The sequence below is a fragment of the Entelurus aequoreus genome, linkage group LG20 (assembly GCF_033978785.1).
Source record: "Entelurus aequoreus isolate RoL-2023_Sb linkage group LG20, RoL_Eaeq_v1.1, whole genome shotgun sequence".
Classification (NCBI taxonomy): domain Eukaryota; kingdom Metazoa; phylum Chordata; class Actinopteri; order Syngnathiformes; family Syngnathidae; genus Entelurus; species Entelurus aequoreus.
Window position 1 is genome coordinate 15,785,005 of NC_084750.1, and position 13,843 is coordinate 15,798,847.

The 13,843-nt window shown below is 38.7% G+C and overlaps 2 protein-coding genes across 2 annotated transcripts in view; one reads left to right on the forward strand and one right to left on the reverse strand.

The window, feature by feature from the left end:
- The window catches only part of LOC133636400 (protein asteroid homolog 1-like), a 16,835-nt gene extending 16,547 nt beyond the window's left edge, over positions 1-288 (reverse strand). The window contains exon 1 of the mRNA XM_062030392.1: positions 264-288. Coding sequence (XP_061886376.1) covers positions 264-288 — 25 coding nt within the window. The remainder of the gene's footprint in view (positions 1-263) is intronic.
- Positions 289-1,611: 1,323 nt separating this feature from the next.
- Positions 1,612-11,548, forward strand: LOC133635953 (MAP7 domain-containing protein 1-like). The gene is made up of 4 exons (XM_062029459.1): positions 1,612-1,784; positions 4,826-4,919; positions 9,523-9,610; positions 9,715-11,548. Exons 1-4 carry the CDS (start codon positions 1,664-1,666, stop codon positions 10,267-10,269), a joined length of 858 nt encoding a protein of 285 aa, XP_061885443.1. The 5' UTR covers positions 1,612-1,663; the 3' UTR covers positions 10,270-11,548.
- The last annotated feature ends 2,295 nt before the right edge of the window (positions 11,549-13,843 follow it).

Below are 13,843 nucleotides of genomic sequence, written 5' to 3' on the forward strand. Positions count from 1 at the left end.
TACCTCGATGGCGGAGGGTGTGTCAGTCGATCGCCCGCCATGCATTAAAAAATAGACCTAAAAATGAGCGATGATCAATCTTCACCAAGACGTCACTTTCGTCACTTGATTGACATTCACGGCACCCGAGGGTCTTGTGAGATGATGCTGGCTGCTGCCAGATCATAATTAAGAAAAAACGACCGACAGGAAGGCGAGAAACGCTTTTTATTTCAACGGACTCTCGCGCCGCACCCGCCGTCAAAACTCTGCACAGTTCCTACCGTCACAATAAAAGCGCTGTTTCATCCTGCCTGCGCTAACAAAATAAGAGTCTCGGAAAGCTAGCGTGCACAAGCTAGCAAGCTACGGCGTTTGCCGCCAATGTATTTCTTGTAAAGTGTATAAAAAGTAGTATGGAAGCTGGACAAATAAGATGGCAATAAACATCCACTTTCATGTGGATGGCTACCAAAAGCGCCTTATTGCAGTGAAACTTGCCAAGGGACATGTAAGCAAATATTAACATTGCGGTATGTATACTTTTGACCCAGCACATTTGCTCACATTTTCAGTAGACCCATAATAAATTCATAATAGAACCAAACTTCATGAATGATTTTTGTCACCAACAAGTATGTGCTCCAATCACTCTATCATATATATATATATATATATATATTTTTTTTTTTTATTTTTTTTTTAAATAAACATTTATTTATAAACTGCAACATGTACAAACAGCTGAGAAACAATAATCAAAATAAGTATGGTGCCAGTATGCTGTTTTTTTTTCAATAAAATACTGGAAAGGATAGAAATGTAGTTTGTCTCTTTTATCCGATTATTAATCGATTAATCGAAGTAATAATCGACAGATTAATCGATTATCAAATTAATAGTTAGTTGCAGCCCTAATATATATATATATATATATATATATATATATATATATATATATATATATATATATATATATATATATATATATATATATATATATATATATATGTATGTATGTATGTATGTATGTATATACTGTATATATATAATGTATGTATATATATATATATATACCGTATATATATATATACACACATATATATATATATGTATATATATATATGTATGTTTATATATATATATGTATATATATATTTATATGTATGTTTATATATATATATTTATATTTATATGTATGTTTATATATATATATTTATATTTATATGTATGTTTATACATATATATACATATGTATATACATATATAAACATACATATATATATGTATATTTATATGTATATTTATATGTATGTTTATATATATATATATATATATTATATATAAACATACATATACATATATATAAACATACATATACATATATATATATATATGTATGTGTATATATATATATATATATATATGTATGTTTATATATATATATATATATATATATATATATATATGTATGTTTATATATATATATATATATATATATATATATATATATATATATATATATATATATATATATATATATATATATATATATATATATATATATATATATATATATAATGTAACGTCATAGTTGAGTGTAAATAAAGTTGTATTTAAAAAACAGTCGCCATCTTAGCTACGTCAGGAGAGGACGAGAGTGACGGGCAGCATCTATGCGTCTATGGAGGCACCGAGAGTGACGCCGATGGAGGCTCCGTCGGGGGTATTACCGAACCTTCCCAAGCTGGAGATAATGGTGGCAGAGGAGCTGCCTATCGCGGTGGAAATGGCGGAACAACAATGTAAGTTTCACGCAATTCATGGAAGAAAATGCTGGAAGCTTGCTAGCTAGGATACGACGCCCCTTTCTGACGAGCTAATGCTAGTAGCCGCATTTAACGCCTTTAAACACGATAAAAGACGTCATTTGTGTTGTTTTCATGTCAAGGTGACAGTTATATGTTTATGACCAGTTTGTTGGTAACGTCAGTACGTGTATTAGTGTACACTACAGTTAAACACCAGACTATTATGGAAATAATCATCACTTATTCAGTGCATCTATTGTTTACACAGGGGTGTCAAACATGAGGCCTGAGGGCCAGATCAGGCCCGCCAACAGTTTTATCTGGCCCGCGGGATGAGTTGGCTAAGTATAAATATTACCCTGACATTTTTGAATGAAAGAAACAGCTCTTCTAAATGTGTCCACTGGATGTCACAATAGCAATTGTTTGTATCTATGTAGATCAGATCTGGGCAAATAAAGGCCCGGGGGCCACATGCGGCCCGTTAAGCTTTTCACTCTGGCCCGCCGGACATTCCCAAATAATTATTTTAGATCTTTAAGCTGGAATGTGTAGCTGCCATTATGATGTGCAGTGATGTTTTCTAATCTTCAACTATACAAAGTATTTCAATGGCTGGAATCTGCACTTTTGCATGATATACTAGTTACTATGGTAATCTAATTAGTTACTATGGTAAACTAATTAGTTACTATGATCATCTACGTCGCAGCATCTCAGACGAGGCACCAAGCAGTGTGGGTGGTTTTTCCAGAGCCTGAAAATGTGGGTGTCAGGGACAGACGCGGAAGGAGATTTTTACAAGAAAGTTGTAAAACTTAGTGATATATCAGATTGTAGGTGGGGGTTTTTTTTACCCTTCACGTTCATAATTTGCTGTGTTTGTTGCATTTTTGTTGCGTTTCGCTTGATTGTAAAATATGTGGATGGAGAGGGGGTGTGACGTTCATATGTTGTCAATATTCAGTGTTTTATCCTTCATAGTTAATATTGTAAATCACACATTCTTTATTTTCATGTACATTCTGGGTGTCTCATTCATCCATCCATCCATTTTCTACCGCTTATTCCCTTCGGGGTCACAAGGGGTGCTGGAGCCTATCTCAGCTACAATCGCGCGGAAGGCGGTGTACACCTTGGACAAGTCACCACCTTATTGCAGGGCCAACACAGATAGACAGACAACATTCACACACTAGGGCCCATTTAGTGTTGCCAATCAACCGATCCCCAGGTGCATGTCTTTGGAGGTGGGAGGAAGCCGGAGTACCCGGAGGGAACCCACGCAGTCACGGGGAGAACATGCAAACTCCACACAGAAAGATCCTGAGCCCGGGATTGAACTCAGGACCTTCGTATTGTGAGGCAGACGCACCCCTCTCCCACCGTGCTGAGGGGTGTCTCATTCAGTAAAACAATTTAAAATTCAGTTTTTTAAGGCGATCTGTCATAACGTGTTTAGCGTCCAATCAGACATTATTGTGAGGTTTTGTATTAGTGCACCTAAAAATCAGGGGCCGTACTTATCAAGCTTCTTAGAATTACTCCTAAGAAGTCTGCTAAGAGTTGACTTAAGAGTAAATAAATTCTTCGCTGAAAGCTGCACTTAGAAGTTAGTTATCAAGCGTCTTACTCACACTTTCAGCGAAGTGTAGGACTGAATCTTAAGTGTCACACTCAGAGCTGAATTACGACATTACTATGTGCCGTAAACGGAATTTTAGGTGACGTCATTTCTGTGTCCATAGAAATGACCAATCACGGAAGGGAATCCTTTGTCTAAGAATAAAGAAATATCTTGGAAATATTTAAGTGGACAATGGGAGTGTATATTTTGACAATAAACTACAAAATAATACAAAACAAACTAGTCCCCGCCGGCACTCACGCTACCGCTCCCTCTCTTCTATCGCCCACACACTCACTGACGTCACTCCCCTCACGGCCACACACATACGCTACTGTCATAACATTTTCTTTCCAATTCATTAATTAGGCAACTAATTTCAAACTGGTGTGGGTGGCTCTATATATACTAGCCCACTGCAGACACATGCAGAAATCAACAAGGAATCGAAAAGTATTAAATCTGTGACAAAAATAATATCCGCTCTGTCTAAACGATACCGTTTGATCAGCTGCTCGTCATCAAAAAAAACCAAAACATTGTTCCGTTCCCTGAACGTTCGCGCACGTCTCTTTCGCCTCAGTGCCATCCCCTGCTGGCAACTCCTAACCACTTAAGACACCTCTGAAGGTCTCTTAAATATCGTGGAGAGTAGGAGTGATTCTTAGACTTAAGAACGTTGATAAAAAGCTTTTATTCTTAAGTTTGAGAGTAGGACTAAATTTCGCAAATTCTCAGGACTTAAGTGTAAAATGGCACTCTAAGAAGCTTGATAAGTACGGCCCCAGATATTTTGGCCCCCAGACCCATTTTTTTCCTCTAAAATTGGCCCCCCAAGTCAAAACAATTGCCCAGGCCTGATGTTGATGATGCAACATATGTACAAAATAAACCACATAATGTCAGTACATCAGTCGAAGAAAATGATCAAACTACATAAATAACATCGTGTAATTTGATTTTGATAAAAACATGTTATCTTGATTGAAAATGAACACCAATGAGTTGGCTGATGAACATTATCACATAATGTAATCCGAAAATATAAATAATGACAAATAAATTATTTAAAAAAAACAACAACATTATGATTTGTACATTTTCAGAATGTGCGTGTACTATTTTTAAACAAAAAAATCAATCTGAAGTTGTCTTATTTTGAAGTTGTCATGCCGTGATTTGACCAGTCCGGCCCCCTTGGGAGTTGATTTTTCTCCCATGTGGCCCCCGACCTAAAATGAGTTTGACACCCCTGGTTTACACACTTATATTGGCAAGTCTGTGTTTAGCAATGAACATGTACTCATGACACAATTCAACTGTTTGTTTAAAAAATAAAATAAAATAAATAAAAAATGATATCCTGTATTTATGTTTCTCATTGGGATATATATTTATTATGTTTCAGGGCACGATGAGGACACTCGCTCTCTTATTTTGTGGAGGACCGCCAACGCCTCCTTGTTCACAGGCAGACGTCATGCAGCTGTCAATGGCTATGAGTGAGTACATGCACACATCTGTCTTTGTGATACTTTTATACAGCTAAATACACTCCCATGTTGACTAGGGATGCAAGGGTTACGCATTTCCACTGCACGATTATTCATTTCGCAACAAAAAATATATACAGTCACAGACTTTTCTTACACTCTAAGGAATGTCTGTGGTTGTATATATTGTGTATACCACAGTGTATACCACAGTGTATACCACTGTGCCGCAGCACACTAGTGTGCCGTGAGATACAGTCTGGTGTGCCGTGGGAGATTATGCAGTTTCACCTATTTGGGTTAAAAATATTTTTTGCAAACCAGTAAATATAATCCGCAAATAATGTGCCGTTGTTGAGTGTCTGTGCACTGCAAAAAGTCTGTGTTCAAAAACAAGAAGAAAAAATACAAAAATGAGGGGTATTTTATTTGAACTAAGCAAAATTATCTGCCAATAGAACAAGAAAATTCGGCTTGTCAAGACTTTCCAAAACAAGTCAAATTAGCTAACTTCAAGGAACCCAAAAATACCTTAAAATAAGTATATTCTCACTAATAACAAGTGCACTTTTCTTGGTAGAAAAACAAAAGACACCTTTTTGCTCTATATGTTGAAAAATATTCTTGAGTGAAGTAAATGCTAGTGCCATTATCTTGACATAATGATATGCGCTCTGCATTACATTTCTTGAAACCAGCAAACTTATACTAAAAACTAATTTATTGTTCTTAATGGAAAGGCAACAAGGCAACCGCTTGTTACTCTCGGGGTCTCCTAGCCGCTCAGGCAAATCATATTGTCTAAAAATGCATTTTTCCATGGATAACATGACATCATCACGCCAAGTGCATGCTCTTTCAGTCAATTAGTGCGCATATATACAGCCCGGCCCCCGGCCAAAATTTTTTTATTGTAATTTTGAAGAATTTATCTGAATGTGCGTGAACTATTTCTGTTCAATATTGTTAGAAATGTCACATGATGTCAACTGTACTACTATATGAGTACATATTTTCTATTGTTTCATTGAAAATAAAACAGCAAAGTCCATTTGGCTGTCATCTGTTTTAATTATGAGACACAATTGTGTCAAAGTCATGATTTTTTTTTTTTCATGCTTGAAATAAGAAATGATTACTTTAAAAAAGTAGTTTTATACTTGTGAGTGTTGATGACACAGCTTTGCAACAGTTGATATTCTAGTTTCAAGCATGTTTTACTCAATATAGGTCATCAAATCTCAGCAACAAGCTGTAATATCTTACTGAGATCATTTAGGACCAAAACCCTGAAAACAAGTAAAACACTCTAACATAAAATCTGCTTAGTGAGAAGAATTATCTTATCAGACAGAAAATAAGCAAATATCACCCTTATTTGAGATATTTCATCTTACTTAGATTTCACTTTTTGCAGTGTGCTGTCTGGAGCTCGGCAGAGTAACCATGTTATTCTCCTCAGTATCAGTAGATGGCAGCCGGTAGCTAATTGCTTTGTAGATGTCGGTAACAGGTCGTGTGAGACGACGATGGTTTGTCGTAATCACAATATGCAGGCGACAGCGGGAGGCAGAGTGCAGGTAAAATGGTATCTAATGCTTAAACCAAAAATAAACAAAAGGTGCCCCTAAGAAAAGGCATTAAAGCTTAGGGATGGCTATGCAAAACTGAACTGGCTACAAAGTAAACAAAAACAGAATGCTGGACGACAGCAAAGACTTACTGCGTGTGGAGCAGACGGCGTCCACAAAGTACATGACATGACAACGATGTCCACACAAAAAAAAAAGTTCTTGGTTGCTAAAACAAAGTAGGTGCGGGGAATATCGCTCAAAGGAAGACATGAAACTGCTACAGGAAAATACCAACCAAACAGGAAAAGCCACCGAAATAGGAGCGCAAGACAAGAACTAAAACACTACACACAGGAAAACAGCGAAAAACTCCAAATAAGTCAGGGTGTGATGTGACAGGTGGTGACAGTACACCTACTTTGAGACAAGAGCTATAGTGACACATAGTTGACTATGGTTTAAATTCAAATCCAACGACTTTTTATTATCTACTGAGTTTCGTTCTTTAATGATTTCTGCTGGTGGTGTGCCTCCGCATTTTTTCAGTGAAAAAAATGTGTCTTGGCTCAAAAAAGGTTGAAAAACTGCCTTAGAGATGTTGTGTTCTTACTCTGGGAAATAACAGTGATCAAACATAACATAATAACTAGAGGTGGGGAAAATGATTGATATTAAAATACGTAACGATTAGAAGGTGGAGGATTCTGAATCGATAGACAAATGTTGATTATTTATGTATGTCAAATAAAGTATTACAGACAGTTTTAAAATGCGGCATTTAAGCAAATGTTTTCTAAACGTTAGATGTAGGTTTGATTCTACCTAACCAGGTTAGAGTAACCATCTTAGAAGGGAAAATGAGCAAGTAGATCATAAGTCATACAGTGCGGCCGCTGGCTGGCAACACTTTCAGCCGTACTGTAGATACAGTATATGAATGACTAGATAGACCACACACGTGTTTATGGCCACTGAGGCCAAAGTATTTGAACATTCTCTGATTTAAGAAGGTACAAAAAAATAAATCAAGGATGCTTGCTCACTAAGTAGGGTTGTTTATTTTTTTCTTTCACTGAGTAGGCTACTACAGTTCTCACTTATCTAGTCTTCCATATATGTACAAACCCCAAAAGCAGTGAAGTTGTCACGTTGTGTAAATGGTCAATAAAAACAGAATACAATGATTTGCAAATCCATTTCAACTTATGTTCAATTGAATAGACTGCAAAGACAAGATATTGGATGTTCGAATTGGTAAACATTGTTATTTTTTGCAAATATTAGCTCATTTGGAATTTGATGCCTGCAACATGTTTCAAAAAAGCTGGCACAAGTGGCAAAAAAGACTGAGAAAGTTGAGGAATGCTCATCAAACACTTATTTGGAACATCCCACAGGTGAACAGGCTCATTGGGAACAGGTGGGTGCCATGATTGGGTATAGAAGCAGCTTCCATGAAATGCTCAGTCATTCACAAACAAGGATGGGGCGAGGGTCACCACTTTGTCAACAAATGCATTAGAAAATTGTCCAACAGTTTAAGAACAACATTTCTCAACCAGCTATTGCAAGGAATTTAGGGATTTCACCATCTACGGTCCGTAATATCATCAAAGGTTCAGAGAATCTGGAGAAATCACTGCACGTAAGTGGCAAGGCCTGTGACCTTCGATTCCTCTCGCGGTACTGCATCAAAAAGTGACATCAGTGTGTAAAGGATATCACCACATGGGCTCAGGAACACTTCAGAAAACCACTGTCAGTAACTACAGTTGGTCGCTACATCTGTAAGTGCAAGTTAAAACTCTACTATGCAAAGCCAAAGCCATTTATCAACAACACCCAGAAACGCCGTCGGCTTCGCTGGGCCCGAGCTCATCTAAGATGGACTGATGCAAAGTGGAAAAGTGTTCTGTGGTCTGACGAGTCCACATTTCAAATTGTTTTTGGAAACTGTGGACGTCGTGTCCTCCGGACCAAAGAGGAAAAGAACCATCCGGATTGTTCTAGGCGCAAAGTGTAAAAGCCAGCGTGTGTGATGGTATGGGGGTGTATTAGTGCCCAAGACATGGGTAACTTACACATCTGTGACGTTAATGCTGAAAGGTACATACAGGTTTTGGAGCAACATGTGTTGCCATCCAAGCAACGTTATCATGGACGCCCCTGCTTATTTCAGCAAGACAATGCCAAGCCACGTGTTACAACATCGTGGCTTCATAGTAAAAGAGTGCGGGTACTAGACTGGCCTGCCTGTAGTCCAGACCTGTCTCCCATTGAAAATGTGTGGTGCATTATGAAGCCTAAAATACCACAACGGAGACCCCCGGACTGTTGAACAACTTAAGCTGTACATCAAGCAAGAATGGGAAAGAATTCCACTTCAAAAATGTGTCTCCTCAGTTCCCAAACCTTTACTGAGTGTTGTTAAAAGGAAAGGCCATGTAACACAGTGGTAAAAATGCCCCTAAGTTGTAATGTGTTGCTGCCATTAAATTCTAAGTTAATGATTATTTGCACACAAAAATAAGAAGTGTCTCAGTTTGAACATTAAATATTTTGTCTTTGCAGTCTATTCAATTGAATATAAGTTGAAAAGGATTTGCAAATCATTGTATTATGTTTTTATTTACCATTTACACAACGTGACAACTTCACTAGTTTTGGGTTATGTAGGTAAAGGCAATTCATGGTTTTTAACCTGCTTTACTCACGTTGTCCACAAGATGGCGACAAATCTGCAGGAAACATTTTATTTAAAAGGAATTCAGAAAAAAACCCCACTGGCCACATTCCTTAATAAAGTCTTGTTGCTCATGGGCCAAACTGAAGGCTGGCTGTCCTTGGCCCGCGTGTAGTTTGGACTATCCAGGATGAAAATAATGTCCGGTTCTGGCGAGTGAGGCGGACTGAAACACACGGCTTTGCCATTAATTCACCGTGACCTTTTTAACGGCGGTGGATGAGTGCCTGCCTAGTCAACATGGTGGGCTTAGGAGTTGTGTGATCAGCCTGTAACCCAGTTTTGTTGGAAGCAGGATGTACATCGCCAGTCGGGGTCTGGAGGGCAGGGTGACCCCAACCTTCTTAAAGAAGAAGTGGGAGAACCTGAAGCATCAGTACAAGGTGGACTATTTCTTTTGAACGTTAGAGAAGTCCTGGGTGAATAGTTTTATTAATGAGAGAAGTTTGAGGTGTAAACACGTTTTGTGCTGGTCTTCCTTTCGTAGGCGCATAAGTACTCCAAACCTGGGGTCAGCATGGACGGTAGCGAGACCCCCGCCACGTCCTGGAAGTGGTACAATTTGATGGACGAAGCCATCGGGGGCAGGCTGTCCATGACGCCGCCCATCTTCATCGCCTCATGCTCCCAGGATTCTATGGCGGGCGAAGCCGCGTCCATGCCCACCCCAGAACGCTACGAAGCCGCGGGGTCCGTCCCGAAGAGGCGGCGGGTGGACCTGGGGGACGTGCTGAAGGAAACCATGGACAAGGACGAGCGCTTCGAGCTGGAGCTGAGGGAGATGGAAGCCAGGGCCATAGAGCGGGAGGAGGCCAGGGCGAGGGAGGCGGCGGAGAGGGAGGAGCGGCGCCACCGCGAGGCGGTGGAGCGCGAGGAGACGAGGCACCGCGAGGCGGTGGAGCGCGAGGAGAGGCGGCACCGCGACGCCGTGGAGAGGGAGGAACGCTTCTTCAGAGAGATGCGGGAGAGAGACGATAGGAGAGACTCTGCTGCGAGAGAGGAGCGCTTCTTGGCCATCCTCGAAGCTTTGATCCAGAAATAACAATCTTTGTTGTTTCTACTCGGCCAGTCAAATGTTCTGTGTCACATCAATCATCTCGTTATTATTCATTACACCTTCACTACGCCACCTTTACACCAGGGACTGAGGGGAGGGCTCGTCTACTACATGTCTTTTTTTACGCTGCTTGCCTTTTAATCCCAAATGTTTTGAGGCTGTCGCTTGGCAATTCAAAGACTTTCTACAAGCTCGGGCCATAATAGAGCCAGCTCCCTCGGGATCATTCACAGGCTTCTCCTTGTACTCCTGGGCTATTGAATGTTTTTTCTGGACGTTTTGTGGATAATCTGTGGAAATAAACTTACTGTAAAATGACGGACTGTCCCTGGCCCGGAGTTGTGTGTCATCCAGAGAATGACATCTTGCTCAAAAAGGTTCATTATGTCTTCTTCTTCATATACTTTTTCAAATGTTCTTGTAATCAGACCATATTTTCAGTTTACTACCGTATTTTTCGGACTATAAGTCGCAGTTTTTTCATAGTGCGACTTATACTCAGGAGCGACTTATGTGTGAAATGATTAACACATTAGCGTAAAATATCAAATAATATTATTGATCTCATTCACGTAAGAGACTAGACGTATAAGATTTCATGGGATTTAGCGATTAGGAGTGACAGATTGTTTGGTAAACGTATAGCATGTTCTATATGTTATAGTTATTTGAATTGACTCTTACCATAATCGGCGGTCACTCGAACGAGTATGACAATCCTCCTGGTAGGGGTGTATCCCTTTATGGAGGATGCCTGTGCGTGACTTTGTTTAACGTGGGGAGACTGGTGCACAGACAGTCACCACACGATCCTTGACAGAATCGGGTCAGGGTCCATAATATGTTACGTTAACATACCAGGCACGTTCTCAGTTGGTTATTTATGCCTCATATAACGTACACTTATTCAGCCTGTTGTTCACTATTCTTTATTTATTTTAAATTGCCTTTCAAATGTCTATTCTTGCTGTTGGATTTTATCAAATACATTTCCCCCAAAAGTGCGACTTATATATGTTTTTTTCCTTCTTTATTATGCATTTTCGGCCGGAGCGACTTATACTCCGAAAAATACGGTATGTTACTGTTCTTGTGGAGGGAAAAAAAAACATATAGAAAAATGTATCTCTATTCTTACTTGCTGGTGTAGAAAAAATAAAATTGCCTGTAAAATAGAGGAAGAAATTTACGATTTTTGTGCATTATTTTAAAAAAAAAAAAAAATGACATACCGTATTTTTCGGACTATAAGTCGCAGTTTTTTTCATAGTTTGGCCGGGGGTGCGACTTATGTGTGAAATGATTAACACATTAGCGTAAAACATCAAATAATATTATTTAGATCATTCACGTAAGAGACTAGACGTATAAGATTTCATGGGATTTAGCGATTAGGAGTGACAGATTGTTTGGTAAACGTATAGCATGTTCTATATGTTATAGTTATTTGAATGACTCTTACCATAATATGTTACGTTAACATACCAGGCACGTTCTCAGTTGGTTATTTATGCCTCATATAACGTACACTTATTCAGCCTGTTGTTCACTATTCTTTATTTATTTTAAATTGCCTTTCAAATGTCTATTCTTGGTGTTGGATTTTATCAAATACATTTCCCCCAAAAGTGCGACTTATATATGTTTTTTTCCTTCTTTATTATGCATTTTCGGCCGGTGCGACTTATACTCCGGAGCAATTTGTACTCCGAAAATGACGGACTGTCCCTGGCCCCGGAGTTGTGTGTCATCCAAAGAATGACATTTTGCTCAAAAAGGTTCATTATGTCTACTTATCCATATACTTTTTCAATTTTTCTTGTAATCAGACCATATTTTCGGTATATTAAGATGGAATTTTCACCTGACATGTTTCCACTGTCTTCTTCAGAAAGGTCACATGACCACCGCCACCAGGTAAAAATTCCATCTAATGTACCGAAAATATGGTCAGATTACAAGAAAATTAGAATAAGTACATATAATCACAAAATGTTCTTTTTCCCCCCTTCATCCTTGTGGCGCCCTCTAGAGCAGGGCCATCTAAACTGTTTGAGGGCCACATTTCCAGAAACCTTCACTGATATCCTGAGAATCTCAAGTGGACTTTTTTTGTCAGTTATAACATTTTGGGGAAAAAATACACAACAGGGGCGCTCTGCATTAACAACCGAGAGAAAACCCCTCACCCAAGATCATCTCTATGACACTGCGCTAGTGTTTTTAGGGAATCTACAGGAAAAAGTTCCAAGTTTTTGGAACTGTTTTTAGCTGGTAATGGCTTTTGAGCCCCACTTCTGCTTCTGTAGCTTTTTCAAACGTCAAATCTTAGCAAAAAAAATGGCATTTAGAGAGCAAAGGGGAGTGTTATTGCAGCTGGAACTACCGTAATTTTGTGTTATTGCAGCTGGAACTACCGTCATTTTTATACAACAGGGTTGATCTTAAATGGGCAAAGGCAAAAGGCGCTCTATGGACAAGTCATATACACACACACAGGAAATAATGTTGTTCAAGCCGACCAATAACATCCTTAAAGTTCCAAGGTTTGACTATTTTGGGGATTTCACTTGATTTGTTGGCCGGGGGGGGGGGGGGGGGGTACGAGCCGGTGTAATGTATTCTTGACCCAAGAACATCGTCCACGTTTCTGAGACTGAACTCGAATCAAGCTCCGGCGGAATTGAACAAAATCGAGATGATTTGGAAGAAAAGTGTTATTGCAGCTGGAACTAACAGATCACATCAGTCATTTTTATCTCAAATATTAACCTGAAATCAGAGAAGACAAAGTTGAATGATACACTCTATGAAGTTATGTACCTAACAGGAAAAGGGGAAATAACTGAAAACATGTTTTATATTCTAGTTTCTTCAAAATAGCCACCCTTTGCTCTGATTACTGCTTTGCACACTCTTGGCATTCTCTCCATGAGCTTCAAGAGGTAGTCACCTGAAATGGTTTTCACTTCACAGGTGTGCTTGAAGCTCATGGAGAGAATGCCAAGAGTGTGCAAAGCAGTCATCGGCGCAAAGGGTGGCTATTTTGAAGAAACTAGAATATAAAACATGTTTTCAGTTATTTCACCTTTTTTTTGTTAAGTACATAACTCCACATGTGTTCATTCATAGTTTTGATGTGGCAATCTACAATGTAAATAGTCATGAAAATAAAATGAGAAGAAGGTGTGTCCAAACTTTTGGCCTGTACTGTATATAACATTCTATCAGTTGGCGCCCTAGTGAGAGCAGACATTGTACAGTAAGTGATGTTTTATTATGTTTGTTGGCGGTGAGTAGTAATCAGTGATGTTGTCGAGGGAAAAAGTGAATGTTGTGATGTGGAGTTATGTACTTTAACAAAAAAAGGTGAAATAACTGAAAACATGTTTTATATTCTACACTACCGTTCAAAAGTTTGGGGTCACATTGAAATGTCCTTATTTTTGAAGGAAAAGCACTGTACTTTTCAATGAAGATAACTTTAAACTAGTCTTAACTTGAAAGAAATACACTCTATACATTGCTAATGTGGTAAATGACTATTCTAGCTGCAAAT

Excerpts from the sequence above, each read along its gene's own strand:
- LOC133635953 (XM_062029459.1), top strand. The coding sequence starts at position 1,664 with ATGGAGGCACCGAGAGTGACGCCGATGGAGGCTCCGTCGGGGGTATTA. Across the intron at positions 1,785-4,825 it reads GGAAATGGCGGAACAACAAT|GGCACGATGAGGACACTCGC; the intron begins GTAAGTTTCACG and ends ATTATGTTTCAG. Across the intron at positions 9,611-9,714 it reads ACCTGAAGCATCAGTACAAG|GCGCATAAGTACTCCAAACC; the intron begins GTGGACTATTTC and ends TTCCTTTCGTAG.